Genomic DNA, 23,564 nt, shown 5'->3' on the forward strand with positions numbered 1-23,564 from the left:
TAGGATCCCAAACTGGACCCCAAAAGCTCTGTGAGGCCCACAAGTTGGACCCCAAAATTCCCTGATACCACACTGTGCCACCAAACTGGACCCCAAAACCTCTTTGGGACCCCAGACTGGACCCCAAAACCCCCCTGGGACCCCAGACTGAACCCCAAAACCTCCTTGGGTTTGCCAAAATTTTACTGGGACTGTCCCGTGCCCACAAATCGAACCCCAAAAACCCTCCCAGGACCCCACATTTGAACCCTGAACTTTCCCGACCCCCCCCTCACCCACACCCCAAAACTTCTCTCAAGTCCCCCCCAAACCCCAAAACACCCCAGACCCTCCCCCTCTGTACCCCCAAACCCCTCCGGAGCCCCCCCAGTTTTCCCCCCTGGATTTTGGGGTCCTGCTACCCCCACCCCCGGTGTCACTGCAGGGCTTTGGGGACATTGGGAGGGGGGTTCCTGGTGACATTTAGGGGGTCCCAGGGGATTTTGGGGGGTCCTGAGTGACATTTGGGGGGTCCCGGTTGACATTAGGGGGGTCCTGAGTGACATTTGGAGGGTCCTGGTGACATTTGAGGGGTCCCAGATGACATTTAGGGGGTTCTGGGGAATTTTGGGGGGTCCTGGGTGACATTTGGGAGGTCTTGGGGGATTTTGGGGGGTCCTGGGTGACCTTTGGGGGGTCCCTGCCCCCCTCCAGGGGGGACTACATGTCCCAGGATCCCTCTGGGGGACCCCCCCAGGTGTCCCCCTAATCCCGGGGGGGGTCACGGGGATTGCCCGGGATTAGGGACAATCCCCCCGGAGGTGGCCCCGATCCGGGGATTGGGGGGGGGGGGGGGCGGGACCCCCGAAAAGTGGAGGGGGGGGGTGGAAAAAAGGGGGGGAGGGAAAGGAACTCATGGAACACGGGGGAATGGGGGGGTCCGGGGAGTTTGGGGGTGTCCTGAGGAGTTTGGGGAGGGGGTCCCATATTGAGGAGGGGGTCGGGGGGGTTTGGGGTTGTCCGGGGGGGGGGGGGTCGGGAAGGGCCGAGGGTGGGGGTGGGGGAGGGGGGATTAGCGCTCCATCCCCGCTCATCCCCCGGGAGGGGGGGTCCGGCCCCCGCCCCTCCCCCCGCTCCGGAATGGGGGGCACCGTGAGCAAACTGGAGGCCACAGTGGCCGGACTGGTCCCATACTGGTTCTGTACTGGTGGCCGTCATTGTCATACTGGTTCTTTACTGGTGGCCACTGTGCCACACTGGTCCCATACTGGTTCTTTACTGGTGGCCGTAGTGGCCGGACTGGTCCCAGTGGTCCCCATACTGGTCCCCATACTGGTCCTGCACTGGTGACTGTGGCCCATACTGGTACTGGTGGCCACAATGCCCATACTGGTCCCACTTGTTCCTATACTGATCCCAGTTGTCCCCGCACTGGTCCCAGTTATCCTGTACTGGACCCACATCTCCCACACTGGTCCCAGTTATCCTGTACTGGTACCAGTTATCCTGTACTGGTCCCAGTTGTCTCACACTGGTCCCCATACTGGTCTCCACTGTCCCTGTGCTGGTCCCAGCTGTCCCCTTTCTGGCCCCAGTTCTCCCATACTGGTCCCCAGTGTCCCCGTACTGGCCCTGCTGTCCCCATACTGGTCCCAGTTTTCCCTGTACTGCTCCCAGTTATCCCCGTACTGGTCCCAGTTGTCCCACACTGGTCCCTGCTGTCCCCGTACTGGTCCCAGTTATCCCCGTACTGGGGCAGCGGGACCCGGGGCGGGTAGGGCGTGGCCAGGGCGTGGCCCGGAGGGGGCGTGGCCTCGCGGACCGTTACGGCCGTTGGATTTCAAACCCTTCGCAGCGCGGGGGGGGGCCAGGCCACGCCCCCTTCGCCGTCTCTTGACCGACATCCATTGCAGCCAATCAGAGCCCGGCGTCCCGGCGCGGGGCCCAATGAACGCCCGCGCGCGCTCCGCCGGCCCCGCCTCCCGTAACTGACAGCGCTTCCCGCCAATTCCAACGGCCCGGCGCGAGCGCCCCGGCTCCGCCCCCGGAGGGCGGCCCCACCGCCCAATCACCGCGCGCCGACGCCTTGACCGACGGGAAGCTCGGCCAATCGGTTTCGGGCGGAGGGGCGGAGCCAGCTCCGCTCCGGGTTCCCGTCGCCGCTCGGTCCGGGCCGCCCCCCCCCTCCCGCCCCCCCCCCCTCCCGGCCCCCCCCCTCAGCTTCCCCCCCCCCCCCCCCCCGCGGGTTCTTCGCTGCGAAGAAAATGGCGGCGGCGGCGCCGAGCGGCGACGAGGGGCGGCTGTGAGTGAGGAGGGGGCGGCGGGGCCGGGGGGGGGCCGCGGCGGGTGTTGGGGAAAGCTGTGAGGGAGCGGGAGAGGCGGAGGGGGGGGGGGGGGGGGGTCTCGCGCGCGCGCGCGCGCGGGGCGACGCCCCCCCCCCCTCCTCTCTCCCTCACGCCCCCCCCCCCCCCCTTTCCTTCCCCTCACGGGCCGGGCGGGAACCGGGAATGGCGGGCGGGGGGGTGTGTGTGTGTGTGAGGGCTGGGGGGGGGCTGCGAGCGCCGCGAGTGCGTCACGAGCGGCCGCGGCCCCCCCGGGGGGCGGGAGGAGCCCCCCAGGTACGGGGAACCCTCGGTGGGACCCCCCGAGCCTTCCGCGAGACCCCTCCGCAATGGGGGGACCTCCGTTCCCTTTCCTCCGTGAGACCCCAAAATGCCGGGGCCCCCCCTCCTCCCAACAACCCCGCTACGAAATTTGGGGACCCCCCCCCCACTCCCTCCCCAAAATTCTGTCAGTGTCGCCATTCCGGTGTTGTCCCCGTTAGGGTGGGAGATGGGGACCCCCCTCTTCTCTCTTTGAGGGACCCCCGCCCCCCTCAAGGGGACACACCCCCCGGCCCGTCCCGCGCGCACCCAAAACCCCAAAAACCGCCCCAAAGCTCTCCCGAGTCACCCCAAAATCCACCCCGAGTCACCCCAAAATTCACCCCGAACCTCCCCCGAGTCACCCCGAAATTTTAGTTACCCCAATCCTCCCTAAATCACCGCATAACTCCCCTACTTACCCTGACCCCCCCCCCCGAAGTCACCCCAAAACCCTCCCGAAGTCACCCCAAAATCCCCAGGGATCACCCCGAAACGCCCCGAGTCACCCCAAAATGTTACGCTTGCACTGCGCCCCAAAAGGCCCAAATTTGCCCCGAACTGTCGCGCTCACGTGGTGCCCCAAAGTACCACGGGTTACCCCAAAATACCCTTAATTTCCCCAAAATACTGCACCCCAAAACTGTCACAAATTATTGCGTGCACGTGGCGCCCCAAAATATCCCGAACTGCCCCAAAATGCTGCGCCCCAAAATACTCAAAAATGGCCCAACCTGCTTCTCACGCTGAGCCCCCAAATCCCCCGAGTTATCCCAAAATGCTGCACCCCAAAATCCCCAAAATTGCCCCAAACTACTCCTCACGCCGCATCCCAAATCCCCTGATTTACCCTAAAGTCCCCTGAATTGCCCCAAAATTTTCTGCTCGTGCATCACCAAAAAATCCCCAAAATTGCCCCAAAATGCTGCTCACGCTGCACACCCCAAATGCTCGTTTCACCCAAAAATCCCCCAAATTTCCCCGAATTGCTGCACTCATGCAGCGCCCCCAAACTCCCCGACTCACCCCAAAATACCCTGAATTCCCCGAAAATTCAGCAGCCCCAAAATAGCCAGAATTGCACCAAAGTTGCTGCAAATGTTCCCCTCACGCTGCTCCCAAAAACGCCTCAAATTCCCCCAAAACGGCCGCGCTCCCGCGACCCCTCCGGATCACCCCAAATCCCCCAAATTCCCCCAAATCTCACCTGGGATCGCCCTAAAACGGCCCTCACCCCCGAAATCTCACAAATCACCCCGAAATTTCCCAAGTTCCGCTGAAATTGCCCAAATTTTCCTGGAACACCCCAAAATTTGGCTTCTCATTCCCACCTTTGCTGTGCCCACCCTGAGACCCCCGAGACCACTTGGGATCCTCAACCCTGGGGCCACCCCAGACCCCACTGGGACCTCCCAGGGACCCCCCAGGTCCACCAAGAGACCCCCAGGGCCACCCCAATGCACCCCTGGGACCCCCAGGGCCACCAAGAGACCCCCAGGGCCACCCGAGACTGCCCAAGACCCCTTCTGGGAACCCCTAGGGACCCTCCAGGGCCACCAAGAGACCCCCAGGGCCATCATGAGACCCCCAGGGCCACCCCAGATCCCCCCAAGACCCCCAGGGCCACCAAGAGACCCCCAGGGCCACCTCAGACCTCCAAGCCTGAGGCCACCCCAGCCCCCCTGAGACCCCAGGACATGTTGGAGGGTCCCTGGGGGTCACCCCCTGTCCCCATCCCCCCTCATCCCAACATTCCCACGCCCCTTTCCCAAATTTTTTGGTGCCGTTTTTGTGACTTTTAGCCCCAGGATGGGGCTGGGGGTCAAGGCTGTGCTCCCCCATCGGTGGGGAGGGGTCGGGGGGGTTCCCCTGATGGCCACCAGGGTGACACTGTGGGGTTCTGAGGGGCTGCATCCCCCTCCCCACCCCATAACCGCCCCATAGCGGGGGTCCCGCCTCTCCCCCAGCCTCAGCTCTGTGTGTGGTTCCTTGTCAGGACAGGACCCCCGCACTGGTGACAGTGGTGACACTGAGGGGTGTCACCCCAGAGGGGACAGAGGGGATCTCATCCCAGCCCAAATCCTCCCCTGCCCCGAGGGTTCCATCCCTGGTGACACTAACACAGTGACACTCCGGTGACACCGAGTACGGGGGTCCCACCACACCTCACCCCAATCCCCCCCTGCCCCAAGGGTCCCGTCCCCAGTGACACCAACATGGTGACACCCTGGTGACAGCGGTGACACCGAGGACGGGGGTCCCACCCCGCCCCGAGGGTCCCGTCCCCGGTGACACTGACATGGGGGTCCAGTGACAGCGGTGACACCGAGGATGGGGCTCCCACCCCAGCCCAAATCCCCCCTGCCCCGAGGGTCCCGTCCCTGGTGACACCAACGCGGTGACACTCCGCTGACAGCGGTGACACCAAGGACGGGGGTCCCAGCCCAGCCCAAATGCCCCCCCGTGCCCCGAGGGTCCCGTCCCCGGTGACACCAACATGGTGACACCCCGGTGACAGCCCCGGTGTCACTGACCACGACCCCTTGGTGACCCCCAGGGCTGGGTTTAGTCCGGTCAGGACGGGGTTTTGGGAGTGTCCGGTGTCCACTCCGAGTCCCCCATCCCCTCGGACAGACTGACGGACACTGGGATGTCATTCCGGCCGCGGCCGTAATTCCCGCCGGTTCGGGCTGCCCCTCCTTCCTCCTCCTCCTCCTCCTCCTCCTTGTCCTGGCTCCGGCCAGGCCCATCCCGTGCTTTGCCCAATTCGGGGCCGTTCCACCGCGTGCTGATGTCTGGGGCTGTGTTTGTGTGTCCAGTGCTGTCCGTTTGTCCATCTGCGTGTCCAGGACTGACCAGTGCTGTGTCCAGGGAGATGCGGTGCTGCATCCGTGTGTCCAGTGGGGTCCATGTGTCCAGCACTGACCCGTGCCATGTCCGGAGAGTCACAGGGCCCTGTTTGTTGGTGTCTGTGTGTCCAGCACTGACCAGTGCTGTGTCCAGGGAGCCATCGGGCAGTGTCTGTGTGTCCGTGTGTCCATACGTCCAGCACTGACCAGTGCTGTGTCCAGAGCTCCCCAGAGCTGTGTATGTGTGTCCATCGGGTACGTGCAGCCAGCACTGACCAGTGCTGTGTCCAGAGAGCCACAGGGCCTGGTCCATGTGTCCAGTGGGTTTGTGTCCGTGTGTCCATTGGGTCTGCGTGTCCAGTGCTGACCAGCACCATGTCCAAAGAGTCGCAGGGCCCTGTCTGTCAGTGTCCGTGTGTCCCGGCGCACTGACCACTGCTGTGTCCGGGAGCTCACTGGGCTGTGTCCCTGTGTCTGTCAGTGTCCGTGTGTCTGGCACTGACCGGGATCTGCAGTGCGGTGTCCGTCCTGTCCGTGTGTCTCGCACTGACCAGCACTGTGTCCAGGGCCCTGTCCGTGTGTCCAGCACTGACCAGTGCTATGTCCAGGGCCCTGTCCGTGTGTCCGGTGCTGTCTCCAGGGCCCTGTCCGTGTGTCCGCACTGACCAGCGCTGTGTCCAGGCCCTGTCCGTGTGTCCGGTGCTGTCTCCAGAGCCCTGTCCGTGTGTCCAGCGCTGTGTCCAGGGCCCTGTCCGTGTGTCCGGTGCTGTCTCCAGAGCCCTGTCCGTGTGTCCAGCGCTGTGTCAGGGCCCTGTCCGTGTGTCCGGTGCTGTCTCCAGGGCCCTGTCCGCGTGTCCAGCGCTGTGTGTCCAGGTCCATGTGTCCCATCCACCCACCACTGACCCCTTCCACCCCCACCTCCCCTCGTGCCCACACCCCCCATCCCTCACATCCGTTTGTCCATCCCTGCCCCCCTCCCTCCACTGACCACCGCGTGTCCCCGCAGGGAGGAGAAGTCCGAGGAGAACCTGCAGCGGCCGCCCAAGGCCAAGAAGCCCAAGAAGGAGCGCAAGGAGCCGGATCAGCCCGCGGCCGAGCCCGCCGAGGCCGGCAAGGCCGAGAGCTCGGAGGGGGCCGGGGCGGCGCCGGCGGCCCCCGAGGCGTCGGCGTCGCCGAAGCAGCGGCGCTCCATCATCCGCGACCGCGGGCCCATGTACGACGACCCCACGCTGCCCGAGGGCTGGACACGCAAACTCAAACAGCGCAAGTCCGGCCGCTCGGCCGGCAAGTACGACGTCTACCTGATCAAGTGAGCCCTGCACGGGTTGGGGGTGTGTGTGTGGGTGGGTGGGGTGGCCAGAGAAGGGAGTGTGGTCATTGTCGCTGACTGCTCACATTGTGTGTGTGTGGGGTGGCCGGAGAGGGAGGTGTGGTCATCACCGCTGACCACTCAGGTTGTGTGTGTGTGTGTGTGGGGTGGCTGGAGAGGGGAGTGTGGTCATCACCTCTGACCACTCAGGTTGTGTGTGTGTGTGTGTGTGGGGTCATCACCACTGACCCGCTCGCTGACCGTTCCTTTGCTCTCCCACCCGCAGCCCGCAGGGAAAAGCCTTCCGCTCCAAGGTGGAGCTGATCGCCTACTTCGAGAAGGTGGGGGACACCTCGCTGGACCCCAACGACTTCGACTTCACCGTCACGGGCCGGGGCAGCCCCTCGCGCCGCGAGCAGCGCCCGCCCAAGAAGCCCAAATCGCCCAAAGGCCCCGGCACCGGCCGCGGCCGGGGGCGGCCCAAGGGCAGCGGCGGCGGAGGCGGCAGCGCCCGGCCCAAGGCGGCCTCCGCCGTGTCCGAGGGGGGCTCCGCGGCCAAACGGGCTCTGGAGAAGCCCCCCGGCAAGCTGCTGGTCAAGATGCCGTTCTCCCCGGGCCAGCCGGGCCCCGCGGCCCCGCCGGCCCGCGGCGGCCGGGCCGTAAGCGCCGGGCCGAGCCGGACAGTCCGGCCGTGCCCAAGAAACGCGGGCGCAAACCGGCGGGGGCGGCGGGGCCGGGGGGGCCGGGCGGCCCCGACAAGAAGGCGGCGACTCCCCCGGCCGTGCAGGAGACCGTGCTGCCCATCAAGAAGAGGAAGACGAGGGAGACGGTGGTGGTGGAACCGGTGACGATGGCGGCCACCGCCACGACGACGACAACGACGACGCCGCGGCCTCCGCCGACCCCGCCGGGCTCCCGCGGCCCCCGCAGCGCCCGCAGCCCCGGCCGGCGCAGCAAGGAGGGCAGCCCCAAGGGTCGGGGGGCTCCTCCCGCGCCCCCCCCGCCGCCGCCGCCACCGGAGCCCCCCCAGAGCGACCCCAAGGACAGCGCCAGCCCCCCCCCCCCCGCCGCCACCGCCGCCGCCGCCCCCCCAGGACTTGAGCGGGTGCTCGGAGCAGAGGGGGGGTCCCGCGGCCCCCGACGGCTGCGCCAAGGAGCCCCCTAAGACTCAGCAGCCCCCGCCGCCGCCGCCGCTGCCGCCGTCGCCGCCCTACAAACACCGAGGGGAGCCCGAGCACAAAGACTCTGCCTCCTCTTCCTCCACCTCCTCCTCCTCCTCCTCTTCATCGTCCTCCTCCTCCTCGTCGTCCTCGTCGGCGCCGCCGCCGCCCCCGCCCCCCCCCAGCGTGGCCGTGCCGCGGCCCCCGGCCCGCGAGGAGCCGGTGGACACGCGGACGCCTGTGCCCGAGCGGGTCAGCTGACTGTGAGCCGCCGCGGCGGGGGAACGCACGCACGGACCGACGGACGGACGGACGGACGGATGGACGGACACACGGACGGGCCCCCCTCCCCGCCCTACCCCCGCCCCCCCTTCACGAGGCAGTGGGGACCCCCCTCCCCAACAGAAATCCCCCCCCCTCCCTCCCACCGTGGGTTGGGTTCTCCTCCCCCCCCTCCATGTCCCCCCCACCCCGAGTTTTTATTACCGACAAGCACAGCGAGGGACCCCCCCTGGACCCCCCCACTTTGCACTTTTTGAGGATGGGGGGGGTCTCCAGGGCCCCCCCTCCCCCATCCAGAGGTTGGGCGGGGTTTGGGGGGGAGGGGGTTGTTTTGGGGGGGCGGGGCCGCGTCTTCCCCCCTCCCCCGGCGCCGCTTTTCTCGTTCTTCCAGTTCCGTTTGCCGCCCGTGGGAACCATTTGCACTATGGGGGAGGGGAGGGGGCGGGGCCGGGATCCGGCCAGCGGCCAATGGGGAGCGGCGCTGCTGAAGAGGGGGGTGGGGCTGAGGCCTAGGCTACGGCCAATCAGGGGCAGGGATCCGGCGTGGAGCCAATCAGGAGAAGGGGGTGTGGTGTCAGGGGGCAGGGTCTGGTGTGGAGCCAATGAAGAGGGGCGGTGGGTTCAGCCATGATTTGGGGCTGAGCCAATCAGGAGCTGAGCTGGGCAGGGGTGGGGTCAAGTGTGGAGCCAATCAGGAGCAACTGAGGAGGAGGGGTCTGGTGTTGAGCCAATCAGGTGTGACTTTATTGGGGGTCGGATTTAGAGCCAATCAGCAGCTACCGGTCTGTGCGGGATCCGGTGTCTGGAGCCAATCAGGAGGGACAGGATCAGGAAGGGGCGGGGCCTGGCCTTAGGCCAATGGGGGCAGCTCTGTGTGAGAAGGATCTGGTGTGGAGCCAGTCAGGAGGGGTGGGATCAGGCCTGGAGCCAATCAGAAGCAGCCTTGGGTTCAGCTGGGATCCAGTGTTTGGCCAATCAGGAGCTGCGATCCAGATGGGGGTGTGGAGGATTCCAGATCCCCCCGACAGAGGTGTGGTCAAGTCAAGAGCCAATCACGAACTGGGTGGGGTTGGCGCCGTCCAATCAGGGCTGAGATCCTGCGGGGGCGGGGCCGTCCGGCCCTGGGAGTGACTCTGGGCAGGGGCGGGGCCCGGCCAGGATCCAATCAGGAGTGGTTTGGATTGGAGGGGCGGGTCCGGCCCCCGCCCAATGGGGTTGCTCTGCTCTGGAGGGGTGGATCCAATTGCGGCCAATCAGGAGAGGCCGCACGCATGGTGGGAACCAATCAGGAGCAAGAGTGTGATCTGGTCCAGAGCCAATCAGGAGTCAGAATGGGCAAACCTTGGATCCATTCTAGAGCCAATCAGAATTGAGGGTGTGATCTGGTCTGGAGCCAGTCAGAGGCAAGTGTGGAATCTGGTACGGAGCCAATAATGCTCTAGCTGGGCAGGGCTGGGATCTGGTCCAGGGCCAATCAGAATTGAGCACGGGTGGAGCTGTGGTCTGGTCCTGGGCCAATCCAAATCGAGCATGGGTGCGGGTGGGATCTGGTCCCGAGCCAATCAGAAACAATGTCTGGGATCTGATCGGGAACCAATCAGGAGTGAGCTGTGCAGGGCCGGGATCTGGTCCCGAGCCAATCAGGAGCGAGCACGGGGCAATCGATCCATTTCACATTCGGGGGGGGGATGTCATCGTGCCCCTCCCCCACCCGCCCCCCCAGTCCCATTTTGGTGTGGGGGAGGGGTCCCCATCCTGCACTTTACCCACTCTGGGGGGGGAGGGGTCGGGGCCACGCCCCCTTTGTGCCCCCCCCGTTCTTCCATCGCCCCCCCCCGGGGGTCCCCACCCCCCCCCCGGCTCCTCACGGCAATAACGGGGGGGGGGGGGAGGGGGAGGGGCGGCCAGAGAGAGCAAACCCCAAAAAGGGGGAGGGGCCCATGTGGGGGAGGGGTCCCCGGGGAGGGGGGGGCAGAGCCACCACCGTTGGGGGGGGGAATTTGGGGGGGCCCCCCCCTCCCCCCACCTATTTATTCTCTCGAGACGTTTTTGCCTTATAAAGTTCCGGAAAAGCCCCTCGGTGTCGGTTGTTTTTGGGGAGGGGGGGTCCCCACGGCGCCGCCCCCCCCTCCACCACCCCCCCCCCCATTTAAAGCCCCCCCCAAATTGTCCCCCCCCCCACCCCCCGGGTCTGTGTCTGTGCTGCTGCTGCTGCTGCTGCGCGTGATCCAGCGATTATAAATCTGTGTAACCCTCACTCAGCCGCCTCCGCCGCTTCTTTGGCTCCGCGCACGAGTCCCCCCAGAATCACCCCGAAAAAGAGTCCCACAAAATGCCCCCCCAAAAAAATCCCCCCTCAAAATCCTCCTAGAATCCCCCCAAAAATCCTCACAAAATCCCCCTCAAAATCCTCCTAATATTCCCCCTAGATCCCCCCAAAAATCGTAATAAAGTCCTCCGCAGATCCCTCAAAAATCCTCCTAAAATCCCCCCCAGATCCTCACAAAATTGCCCTCAAAATTGTCCTAATATCCCCCCTAGATCACCCTAAAAAAATCTCGCCGAAAATTGTTCTAAAATCCCCTCCCGATCCCCCCCAAAAATCTTCCTAAAATCCCCCCCAGATCCCCCCAAAATCTTCCTAAAATCTCCAGATGCCCCCCAAAAATCCTCCTAATACCTCCTCCAGATCCCCCCGAAAATCCTCCTAAAATGCCCCCCAGATCTCCCCCCAAAATCTTCCTAAAATCCCCCCAGATCCCTCAAAAATCTTCCTAAAGTTCCCCCCCCAGATCCCCTCAAAATTTCCCCCAAAATCCTCCTAAAATCCACCACATATCCCCCAAAAATCTTCCTAATATCTCCCCCAGATCCCCCCAAAAATCTTCCTAAAGTTCCCCCCAGATCCCCCCAAAAATTCCCCAGCCCACAGAGGGGAGGGGGCTGGGTCACTCTTAGGGGGGTCTCAGATCCCTCAGTGAGTTTGGGGATTCCAGGTGGAATTTTGGGTCCATCCAGATGGATTTGGGGTCCCCAGGTGGTGATTTTGGGGTCCCCAGGTGGTGATTTTGGGGTCCCCAGGTTCTTTTTGCCCTGGCAGGTGTTGATTTTGGGCTGTCCCCAGGTAACTTTGTGTCCACCCAGGTGGATTTGGAACCTGCCAGGTGAGCTTTAGGATCCCTGGGTGCTGATTTTGGGTTCCCACAGGTGGATTTTGGGGGTCCTGGGTGGATTTTGACCCCTACGTGTGCTGATTTTGGGACCCCCAAGGTGAATTTTGGACCTTCCCAGGTGGGTTTAGGACCCCCAGGTGTGTTTGGGTCAGTCCAGGTGAGTTTGGATCCATCCAGGTGGATTGGGGACCCCCGGATTATTTTGGTGCTGATTTTGGGGTCCCCAGGTGGATTTTGGGGTCAGGAGGGTGATCCGGGCTCTCCCCATAGATCACCTGGGTGACGTCACTGGATTCCCTCCAATGACATCACTGGATTCCCTTACGTGACGTCACTAACCCCCCGGTGGGACCTCACCTGCTCCCAGGTGCTTCCCCCACCTTCCCCCCCTCCCCCAGCCCCCAGCACTGTCCTGGCAGCTGTGACGTCACACGCGATGCCATTCGCACTTACTGCGTCATCACTTCGATGACGTCATCGCTTGCTAAGGGCGGGAACCGCGCTCAGGCCCCGCCCCCTTTCCCGCCTTTGCGCGCTGTTCCGCCACACTCAAAATGGCGCCGTTGCCGTGGTAACCGCGGGGGGCGGAGCTTCTGCCACACCAAAAATGGCGGCGTCCGCCGGGGGCGGGGCCTCTCCGATGGAGGAGGCGGGACTGGGATAAACTGGGAGGGACTGGGACGGACTGGGGGCTTCAACATTCCCCCCAAAAACCGCCCTGGGCCCCCCAAGGTGGCCGGGGGCAACCCCAGACTAATTTCTGGCTTAGGGGGCTCAACCAAACCCCCCCCCCCCCCCCCCAAAAAAAAAAACCCAAGACGCCGAATCCTCTGCCCGGACCCTCAGAGGGGGATCTACCTCACACTTGAGGGATTATTGTCACACCTGAGGGTTTATTGTCACATCTGGGGGTTTATTGTCACACCTGAGAATTTATTGTCACATCTGGAGTTTCATTGTCACACCTGGCGCTGTTTCACACCTGAACCTGAGGGGGGACCCCCCAAAACTCCCTAAATCTTCCCCAAAACCTCCCCAAACCCTGAGATTGTCATCCCGAGTGCCCTGGTGAGGCATCTTCACGCTCTTCCTCTCCTCCACGCCTTCTGGAGCATTTTGGGGTCCCGGAAGGGCAAAACTGGGGCGAAAAGTGCCAAATTCGGGTGTTTGAACAAAAATCCGTTACGGGAAAGGCGGGAAAAGCGGCTGCGCAAGAAGGAGGTGGAGCCGCGCCTGCGCTTTTACGACCCGCGCGGTCACGCACGCGCAGTGAGCGCCGCAGCCGTTAAGCGCCACCATCCGGGAACTGGCGGGCGCCATCTTTGTGGCGGGTGGAGGAGACGCGTCCAAAATGGCGGCTCCCAAGCGCCAGTAGCCGGCGCGGCTAGCGGGCCTTTCTCGGCTTTCAGCGCGGCGGCGGCGGCTCGGAGCGAGCGACGGCGGCGGCGGAAAGCGGCGCCCGGGGTCAGCGGGCGGCGGGTGGCTGCAGGTGCGGAGCGGCGGCGGAGCGGCGCGGAGAGCGGCGCATCCGGGTTCCGCGGCCGCCGCCATCTTGGGCCGCCGCGGAGCTGCAAGCTCCCACCTGCGCCATCTTGGGGCGCCGCATCGGGGCTGTTCCGGAGGGGGGACGAGAGGAGGGGGCGGCGGGGCCTGGGGGAAGAGCGCGGGGAGCGCTCAAAGCTCCGCTCCCGTCCTGGGCAGGCGCCGCCATCTTGCGCGCGCGGCGAGGAGGAGGAAGAGGAGGAGGACGAGGAGGAAGATCCGGGCACCGGGCGGCGCCATCTTGGACCCCCCCTTTCCACAGCAGCGCGCCGCCATCTTGTGACCCCTCCCCCGCGCACCCGGGCACCGGCCGCTCCGCCGCCTTGGAGCTGCTGCGGTAGCGGAGCCGCACCCGGTAAGGGCAGAATGAAGCGGGGAGCGCCGGGAGGGAGGATAGGAACCGCGGAGTCCCGGTGGGGGTCGACAGCGGGCTTTGGTTCCGCCGGATGGGCGGCGCCATCTTGGGAGGGGACGTGCGGGATGTCATGGCGGCGGTGAGCGCCGACATCCGGGTCCTTCTCCCCCCCAGCCCCCGGGGCGCCGTCCTGGGAGGGGCTGCCGCATCCGGGTCCCGCGCGCCGCCATCTTGAGAGTCCGGGGGGGTGGCGAGGGGCGATGGCGGCGCGGGGGATCCCCGGCCCGTTTGCGTCGCTTGGAGCCGCGGGGCCGTGAGGCCTTAGAGCGGCTCCTGCGTCCCGTTAACCCCAGAGGGCGGTGGGGACAGCGGGGGCGCCCCGGGACAGAGGAAGAGGAGGAGGAGGAGGGGGCGTGGTTTGCGGAGGGGGCGGCACCCAAGGAGAGGAGGGGCGCCCAAGATGGCGGCGCCCATGGCGGGCTGAGCGCTCCGTACAGTGCTGCGCCGCCGCGAAACGGGCCGTGCCGCCGGCAGGCAGACCGCGGGGCATTCGGTGTGTGTGGGGGCCGAGACTGGGAATGCCGGGGAGCGATTACGGGGCGGTGGAAAGGCTGGGAGGGGGCGGCACGGGGAGATGGCGGGACTCGGGGGGGGGGGGGAGAAGGAGGGAAAACCGCGCAAAAGGCGGGCTGGGGGGGGCGGCTCCTTTAAGAGGCGGTTGGAGTGGGCGTGGCCACGCCCTTCCGTGACCACACCCCCTCCGTTGGCGCCATGGCCGCGCCCCTTCAGGCCGCTCCGTACAGTGTCCCCCGCGCCCCTCTGCTGCTCGTCCCAGCCTCGCCGCTACCGGGCCCGGCCCAGAGGCCACCGAGATGGCGGTGAACCTCCTCCCGGTCCCCTTCCCAAAATGCCGCCGCCTTTTCCCCTCCCGCCTTCCCCGCAATGTCGCCCTCTGTCCCCGGCCAAGATGGCGCCGCCCGGGTGCGGAGGGGGCGTGTCCGCGTTGGCCCCGCCCGCTCCCGTCGCTTCCCGCCCACCCTCGGCGGCCGCCGGACACAGGCGCAAGATGGCGGCTCCCAGGGCGGCGTGAGGGGCCGCCGTTGCCGCGCTCCGCCTGCAGCCGCAGCCCCACGCCGGGAGCCGCTGCAGCCGCGCGACCCCCGGAGCCGCCGCCGGGAATCGGGAAGCGGCCGCGGGCCGGGAGAGGGAGGCGGCCGCGGGGCCGCGGTGAGCGGGGGGGGCGGCGGTGGGGGGGAGGAGGCGGCCGCCATTTTCCGCCCGGGCAGAGACAAGATGGCGGCGCGCAGGGGCCTGGGGGGGGGGGAGGGGGCGTGAGGGGAGGGGCAGGGCTGGGGGGGTTGGGCATTTTAGGGGGGGGGGGGCATACGGCCTGACGGGGAATTTGGGGAGGGGGAGATGAACGTGAGGGGGGGGACAGCCTGAGGGAGGATGTGAAGAGGAGGGGGGAGTTGAACCTGAGGGAAGAATTTGGGAAGGGGGGAGTTGAACTTGAGTGGGGGCACGGCCTGAGGGACATATTTGTGGAGGGGGGAGTTGGGCACAGTCTGAGGGGATAATTGGGGGTGGGGGGCACGGCCTGAGGGGAAATTTGGTGGGGGGGGAAGAGATAAAACTTGAGGGAGGTAAATTTTGTGGGGGGGGGGAGGGGGGAATTGGGTGTGGGGGGGTGTTTGTGGTGTTAAGAGGAGTAATTAAGAAAAGACGTAATGAAGAAAGTAATTAACGGGGAGAAATAAATGCTCCCTTCCCGCTCATTGGACTCCTCCCCCATTGTCACACCCCCTGCTGTGGGGGGGTAATTAACTCTTTCGTGGTAATTGCGGTGGGGGGGATGTAATTAAAGATTCTCTGGGGGATTTGGGGGAGGGGCGTGTGAAGCCCCTGGGGTATTTCGAGGGAGGGGTCGGAGGTGACTCTGAAGAGTTTGGGGGGGCAGAAGGGGATTGACCCCCAGATTTGGGGACACCCCCCCAAGAGATGTAATGAGGGGGGGCCCTATGCCCAAGTGTTAATGGGGGGGGTTTGGGGGTGTCCCCCATATCCAGACCACCCCCCCCCCCCCCCCCCCCCGATCCTCCCAGAAAGGTCAATAGGGTGGGGGGGGGGGTCTCAGGTGATTGTTTCGGTTTTTGTGGTGTCCTCCATATCCAACTCCCCCCCTGAAAGGTCAGGTCATTGGAAGGGGTTTTTTGGGGTGTCCCCCACACCTGACCCCCCCCAGGATTGGCAGTGGCAGGGGGGTTTCAGGTCATTTTGTTGATTTTTGGGGTGTCCCCCATACCTGACCCCCCCCATATCCCCCCAGGACAGGCAGTGGGGGGCCTCAGTTCAAATTAGGGATTTTTGGGGTGGCAATTGATTTTGATGATTTTTGGGGCATCCCCCATGTCCCCCCAGGGCAGGCGGCGGGGGGGAGGGGTTCAGTGTCAGTGGGGGGGGTTCCCGTTCATTTTGGCGATTTTTGAGGTATCCTCCGTGTCTGACCCCCCATGTGCCCCCAGGACAGGCAGCGGGGGGTTCAGTGTCAGTGGGGGGGGTGCCAGTTCATTTTGATGATTTTTGGGGTACCCCCTGTGTCCCCCCAGGACAGTCAGTGCAGGGGGGGGTCCCAGTTCATTTTAGGGATTTTTGGGATGTCAGTTCATTTTGATGGTGTTTGGGGTACCCCCGCATGTCTGACCCCCCGTGTCCCCCCCGGACAGGCAGTGGGGGGGGGTTCAATGTCAGTAGGGGGGGTCCCAGTTAATTTTGGTAATTTTTGGGGTACCCCCCGTACCTGACCCCCCGTGTCCCCCCAGGACAGGCAGCGGGGGACACATGGCAGGCCTGGGCGGGGGGGGTCAGTTAATTTTGGTAATTTTTGGGGTGTCCCCTGTACCTGACCCCCCCGTGTCCCCCCAGGACAGGCACTGGGGATGGCGCCAGTTAATTTTGGTAATTTTTGGGGTGTCCCCCATACCTGACCCCCCGTGTCCCCCCAGGACAGGCAGCGGGGGGGGGGGGGGGGTTCAATGTCAGTAGGGGGGTCCCAGTTAATTTTGGTAATTTTTGGGGTGTCCCCTATAACTGACGCCCCGTGTCCCCCCAGGACAGGCACTGGGGACGGCGCCAGTTAATTTTGGTAATTTTTGGGGTACCCCCCGTACCTGACCCCCTTTTTCCCCCCAGGACAGGCAGCGGGGGGGTGTTCAATGTCAGTAGGGGGGGTCCCAGTTAATTTTGGTGAATTTTGGGGTGTCCCCCATACCTGACCCCCCCGTGTCCCCCCAGGACAGGCACTGGGGACGGCGCCAGTTAATTTTGGTGTTTTTTGGGGTACCCCCCGTACCTGACCCCCCGTGTCCCCCCAGGACAGGCAGCGGGGGGGGGGGGGGTTCAATGTCAGTAGGGGGGGTCCCAGTTAATTTTGGTGGTTTTTGGGGTACCCCCCGTACCTGACCCCCCCGTGTCCCCCCAGGACAGGCAGCGGGGGACGCATGGCAGGCCTGGGCGGGGGGGGGTCCCCGCCGCGGGCCCCCCCGGGCCCCCCCGCGCTGCAGCCGCGCTGGAAGCGGGTGGTGGGCTGGGCTGGGCCTGTGCCCCGGCCCCGGCACGGACACCGCGCCGTGGCCATCAAGGAGCTCATCGTGGTTTTTGGAGGGGGCAACGAGGGCATCGTGGACGAGCTGCACGTCTACAACACAGGTGGGCACCTGGGGGGCACAGGGGATCCATACAGGGGTGGCATTGGGGAGGAGCTGCACGTCTGCAACACAGGTGGGCACCTGGGGGGCACAGGGGATCCATACAGGGGTGGCATTGGGGAGGAGCTGCACGTCTGCAACACAGGTGGGCACCTGGGGGGCACAGGGGATCCATACAGGGGTGGCACTGGGGAGGAGCTGCACGTCTGCAACACAGGTGGGCACCTGGGGGGCACAGGGGATCCATACAGGGGTGGCATTGGGGAAGAGCTGCAGGTGTACAACACAGGTGGGCACCTGGGGGGCACAGGGGGTCCCCACAGGGAGGGGATTGGGGACAAAGTGCAAGTTACAGCACAGGTGGGGCACCTGCAGGGCATGCAGGGGGTCCCCAGAGGGGTGGGATGGGGGAGGAGCTGCAGGTGTACAACACAGGTGGGCACCTGGGCACATGCGGGGGTTCCTACAGTAGTGGCATTGGGGAGGAGCTGCACGTCTGCAACACAGGTGGGCACCTGGGGGGCACAGGGGATCCATACAGGGGTGGCATTGGTGAGGAGCTGCATGTCTGCAACACAGGTGGGCACCTGGGGGGTACAGGGGGTCCCCACAGGGAGGGGATTGGGGACAAAGTGCAAGTTACAACACAGGTGGGGCACCTGCAGGGCATGCAGGGGGTCTCCAGAAGGGTGGGATGGGGGAGGAGCTGCAGGTGTACAACACAGGTGGGCATCTGGTGGGGTACAGGGGGTCCCCACAGGGAGGGGATTTGGGACAAAGTACAGGTGTACAGCACAGGTGGGCACCTGGGCACATGGGGGGGTCCCTACAGGGGTAGCATTGGTGAGGAGCTGCAGGTGTGCAACACAGGTGGGCACCTGGGGGCATGAGGGGGGGTCCCAGGGGGATGGGATGGTGGAGGATGTGCAGGTGTACAGCACAGGTGGGCACCTGGGGGGCAGCTGAGGGGGTACAGGGGGTCCCCAGAGGGGTGGCGTTGGGGAGGAGCTGCAAGTCTACAACACAGGTGGGCACCTGGGGGGGTACAGGGGGGTCCCCACAGGGAGGGGACTGGGGACAAAGTACACGTGTACAGCACAGGTGGGCACCTGGGGGTGTCAGAGGAGATCCTTGTAATGGTGGCACGGGGGAGGAGCTGCACATATACGGGGGGGTACCTGGGAGGGTACAGGGGGTCCCTTCAGGGGTGGGAATGGGGACAAACTGCTCATGTACAACACAGGTGGGCACCTGGGGGGGTGCCTGGGGGGCATATGGGGATTTTGGGGGGGTCCCTATAGTGGTGGGGTAGGGGAGGAGCTGCAGGTGAACAACACAGGGTAGGGCTGGGGGAGCACAGGGATGGGATTTGGGATCATTCCTGGTGTTCTCCCTGTGTCACTGTCCCCACTTTGTCCCCAACAGCCACCCAACAGTGCTTCATTTTGGGTGGGGGGTCATTTTGAGTGTGTCGCTGTCCCCTTTGTGTCCCCACAGCCAACTAGTGGTTCATCCTGCTAGTTTGGGGGCGTCATTGTCAGCGTGTCACTGTCCCCATTTTGTCCCCAACAGCCAACCAGGGGTTCATCCAGGCAGTTTGGAGGTTCATTGCTCATGTGCCCCCATGTCTCTGTCCCCTCTGTCCCCACAGCCACCAACCAGTGGCTCATCCTGGGTGTTCAGGAGATTGTTGTCACTGTCACCCCTGTGTCATTGTCCCTATTTTGTCCTCACAGCCACCAACCAGTGGTTCAGAGGGTCATTCTCAGTGTGTCTTTGTCCCTGTTTTGTCCCCACAGCCACCAACCACTGGTTCATCCCGGGGGTTCAGGGCGTTGTTTTCACTGTCCCCCCTGTGCTCCTGTCCCCATTTTGTCCCCTCTGTGTCCCCACAGCCACCAACCAGTGGTTCATCCTGGGGGTTCAGGGGGTTGTTCTCACTGTCCCTGTCCCCATTTTGTCCCCTCTGTGTCCACACAGCCACCAACCAGTGGTTCATCCTGGGGGTTCAGGGGGTTGTTCTCACTGTCCCTGTCCCCATTTTGTCCCCTCTGTGTCCACACAGCCACCAACCAGTGGTTCATCCTGGGGGTTCAGGGGATTGTTCTCACTGTCCCTGTCCCCATTTTGTCCCTTCTGTGTCCCCACAGCCACCAACCAGTGGTTCATCCCGGCCGTGCGGGGGGACATCCCCCCGGGCTGTGCCGCCTACGGCTTCGTGTGTGACGGCACGCGGCTGCTGGTGTTCGGGGGCATGGTGGAGTACGGCAAGTACAGCAACGACCTCTACGAGCTGCAGGTACCCCCACAGCGCCTGGGGAACCCCCCTGAGCCCCTTGGGACCCCCCCTGAGCCCTTTGGGAACCCCTGGGGAACTCCCTGAGCACCTGGGGAACCCCTTGAGCCCCTTGGGAACTCCCTATAGCACCTGGGGAACCCCCCTGAGCCCCTTGGGAACCCCCTATAGCACCTGGGGAACCCCCCTGAGCCCCTTGGGAACCCCCCGTAGCACCTGGGGAACCCCTGGGGAACTCCCTATAGCACCTGGGGAACCCCTTGAGCCCCTTGGGAACCCCCCACAGCACCTGGGGAGCACCTGGGAACCCCCCACAGCACCTGGGGAACCCCCCTGAGCCCCTTGGGAACCCCCTATAGCACCTGGGGAACCCCCTTGAGCCCCTTGGGAACCCCCTATAGCACCTGGGGAGCACCTGGGAACTCCCCATAGCACCTGGGGAACCCCCCTAAGCCCCTTGAGACCCCCCTATAGCACCTGGGGAACCCCCCTGAGCCCCTTGGGAACCCCCTATAGCACCTGGGGAGCACCTGGGAACTCCCCATAGCACCTGGGGAACCCCCCTAAGCCCCTTGAGACCCCCCTATAGCACCTGGGGAACCCCCCTGAGCCCCTTGGGAACCCCCCTGAGCCCCTTGGGAACCCCCTGGAGCACCTGGGGAGCACCTGGGAACCCCCCATAGCACCATAGCACCTGGGGAACCCCCTGAGCACCTGGGGAACCCCTCCTGAGCATGTGAGGGACACCTGGGGAACCTTCTGAGCACCTGGGGAACTCCTGGGGAACCTCTTGAGCCCCTTGGGAACTCCTTGTAGTACCTGGGGAACCTCTGAGCTTGTGGGGGACACCTGGGGAACCCCCTGGAGAACCCCTCCTGAGCACCTGGGGACCCCCCAGCACCCTGGGAAACCCCCCTGAGCACTTGGGGAGCACCTGAGGAAACCCCCCCCCGAGCACCTGAAGGAACCCCCATAACACCTGGGACACTCCAGGGGAATCCCCCCTGAGCACCTGGGGAACCTCTGAGCATGTGGGGACCACCTGGGGAACCCCTGAGCCCTTTGGGGACCTCCTGGAGCCCTCAGGAGTTTCTGAGCCCCTGGGGAGCACCTGGGGACCCCTCTGAGCACCTGGGGACCCCTTTGAGAACCCCTCTGAACATTGGGGAACCCCCCCTCCCCCCAAGCACCTGGGGAACCCCTAAGCATGTGGGGACCACCTGGAGAACTCCCTGAGCACCTGGGGAACCTCTGAGCATGTGGGGGACACCTGGGGAACCCCCCCCCAAACTGTGGATGACCCCCTGGGAACCCCCCCAAACACCTGAGGACCCCTCCCCAAACCATGGGTGACCCCTGAGACCCCTCCCAAACACCTGGCACCCTCCCCAGAAGCCCTGAACCCCCCCAGTTTTGGGGTCCCCCATCCCCCTGGGTGCCCCCCAGTTGCAGACCCCTCCCCAAATCCCACATCTCCCTCCCCCCCCCCCATTCCAGGCCTCCAGGTGGGAGTGGAAGCGGCTGAAGGCGAAGACCCCCAAAAATGGGCCCCCCCCTTGTCCCCGGCTGGGCCACAGCTTCTCCCTGGTGGGCAACAAGTGTTACCTGTTCGGGGGGCTGGCCAACGACAGCGAGGACCCCAAAAACAACATCCCCCGGTAAGGGGCACCCCAAAACCTTGGGGGCACCCCAAAACCTCGGGGGCACCCCAAAAACCCTGGGAATCTGTGGGGGGAGTGGTCTGGGGGGGCACTTGGGGGGTGTGGGGGTGAGGCTGAAACACTGGGGTCGTTTTTTAAGGGGGCACCCCAAAATCTTAGGGTACCCCAAATCCTGGGGGCACCCCAAAAATCTTGGGGATAACTGGAGGGGAGGGGGCTGGGGCTGGTTTTGGGGGCACAGAGGGAATTTTGGGGGGCATGGGGGTGAGCCTGGAACATTGGGATCATTTTTAGGGGGGCACAGGGACCCTGGGGGGACCATACAGGTGATCCCAAAACCCTGGGAGTTACAGGGAGGGCAGGGGGACACCCCAAAACCCCAAGAATAGGGTTGGGATGGGGGACTTGGGGACGTTTGGGGGGCACAGGAGCGACCCCAAAACTTTGGGGTCATCTCTGGGGGGACTCAGGGATCCTGGGTTGAATTTTAGGGCATTTTAGGACTCTTTTAGGGGTGTCATGCATTCCCAAAAAACACTTTTAGGGTTTTTTTTGGGGGTTTCTTGATTTTCTGAACCTGGACAGGTGTATTTGGGGCCACCCTGGGCACATTTTATGGGATTTACGGGACCTTATGGAGCAATCCCATATCCCCAACACTCTTTTAGGATAGTCCCACACATCCAAACACCCTTTTAGGATTTTTCTGGGGTCTGCTGACCTTCTCAATCCTCTTCCTACCTGAACCACCTGCACACAGGGGCACAGGTGTTTTGGGGACCACCCTGGCTGCATTTTAGGGGATTTAAGTACTCCTTTAAGGCAATCCTATATGCCAAACCACCTTTTTTAGGATAGTCCTATATATGCAAACGCTCTTTCAGAGCAGTCCCACATATCCAAACACCCTTTCAGGGTTTTTTTGAGGTCTCCTGACTTTCTGAACCACCTGCACACATGGGCAAAGGTGTTTTTGGGACCACCCTGGCTGCATTTTATGGGATTTAAGGGACTTTTTAGGGCAATCCCATATTCCTGACCACCCTTTTAGGGCAGTCCCACATATCCAAACACCCTTTTAGGGCAATCCCACATATCCAACCACTCTTTTAGGGCAGTCCCACATATCCAAACACCCTTTCAGGGTTTTTTTGAGGTCTCCTGACTTTCTGAACCACCTGCACACATGGGCAAAGGTGTTTTTGGGACCACCCTGGCTGCATTTTATGGGATATAAGGGACATTTTAGGGCAATCCCACATTCCTGACCATCGTTTTTAGGGCATTCCCGCATACCCAACCACCCTTTCAGGATCTTTTATAGGACCTGCTGACCCCCATATCCTTTTCCCCAGGTACCTGAACGACCTGTACGTGCTGGAGCTGCGCCCGGGCTCGGGGGTGCTGGCCTGGGACATCCCCATCACTTACGGGGTGCTGCCCCCTCCCCGGGAGTCCCACACGGCCGTGGTGTACACGGAGCGCGACGGGCGGCGCTCGCGCCTCGTCATCTACGGGGGCATGAGCGGCTGCAGGCTGGGGGACCTGTGGACATTGGATATTGGTACGGGGCATTCGGGGGCTTTTGGGGGGTTTGGAGGGGTTTTATGGGGTTTTTGTGGTGTTTGGAGAGGTTTTGAGGTCAGGGGAATGGGGGTTAGTGGGGGACAGCGTCGTCTACAGGGGCATGAGCGGCTGCAGGCCGGGGGACCTGTGGACTTTGGATATTGGTATGGGGGATTTGGGGGGTTTTATGGGGTTTTAGTGGGGTTTGGAGGGGGTTTTGGAGGGTTTTATGGGGTTTGGAGGGGGTTTTGGAGGGTTTTATGGGGTTTGGAGGGGGTTTTGGAGGGTTTTATGGGGTTTTTGTGGGGTTTGGAGAGGTTTTGGGGTCAGGGAAATGGGGGTTAGTGGGGGACAGCGTCATCTACAGGGGCATGAGCGGCTGCAGGCTGGGGGACCTGTGGACTTTGGATATTGGTACGGGGCATTCGCGGGGTTTTATGGGGTTTATGGCGGATTTATGGGGTTTTTGTGAGGTTTGGAGGAGTTTTATGGGGTTTTGTGGGGTTTGGGGTTAGGGGAATGAAGGGTGGTGAGGGACATTGGGAGACGTTGGCATCTATGGGGGCATGAGTGGCTGCAGGCTGGGGGACCTGTGGGCTTTAGATATTGGTATGGGGGGTTTGGGGGGTTTTATGGGTTTTTTGTGGTGTTTGGAGGGGTTTTGGAGGGTTTTATGGGGTTTAGAGGGGTTTTGGGGTCAGGGGAATGGGGTTAGTGGGGGACAGCGTCATCTACAGGGGCATGAGCGGCTGCAGGCTGGGGGATCTGGACTTTGGGTATTGGTATGGGGGGATTTTATGGGGTTTTGTGGTGTTTGGAGAGGGTTTTGGAGGGTTTTATGGGGTTTTTGTGGGGTTTGGAGGGGGTTTTGGAGGGTTTTATGAGGTTTTTGTGGTGTTTGGAGAGGTTTTGAGGTCAGGGGAATGGGGGTTAGTGGGGGACAGCGTCATCTACAGGGGCATGAGCGGCTGCAGGCCGGGGGACCTGTGGACTTTGGATATTGGTATGGGGGATTTGGGGGGTTTTATGGGGTTTTTGTGGGGTTT

The 23,564-nt window shown here is 63.7% G+C and overlaps 2 protein-coding genes across 2 annotated transcripts in view; both read left to right on the plus strand.

The window, feature by feature from the left end:
* Window positions 1–2,244: 2,244 nt before the first annotated feature.
* Window positions 2,245–8,200, plus strand: MECP2 (methyl-CpG binding protein 2). Its single transcript, XM_058822415.1, is given in 5 exon segments — window positions 2,245–2,281; window positions 6,477–6,779; window positions 7,066–7,421; window positions 7,424–7,772; window positions 7,774–8,200. Coding segments are annotated over 4 exon segments (1,230 nt in total). The 5' UTR covers window positions 2,245–2,281; window positions 6,477–6,681.
* Window positions 8,201–12,735: 4,535 nt separating this feature from the next.
* HCFC1 (host cell factor C1) overlaps window positions 12,736–23,564 on the plus strand; it is a 39,100-nt gene continuing 28,271 nt past the window's right edge. The window contains 6 exon segments of the mRNA XM_058822316.1: window positions 12,736–12,883; window positions 13,096–13,291; window positions 16,770–16,996; window positions 19,146–19,294; window positions 20,789–20,949; window positions 22,308–22,516. Of these exon segments, the coding sequence (XP_058678299.1) occupies window positions 16,789–16,996; window positions 19,146–19,294; window positions 20,789–20,949; window positions 22,308–22,516 (727 nt within the window). The 5' untranslated portion in view covers window positions 12,736–12,883; window positions 13,096–13,291; window positions 16,770–16,788.

The sequence above is a fragment of the Ammospiza caudacuta genome, chromosome 32 (genome assembly GCF_027887145.1).
Source record: "Ammospiza caudacuta isolate bAmmCau1 chromosome 32, bAmmCau1.pri, whole genome shotgun sequence".
Taxonomy (NCBI): Eukaryota; Metazoa; Chordata; class Aves; order Passeriformes; family Passerellidae; genus Ammospiza; species Ammospiza caudacuta.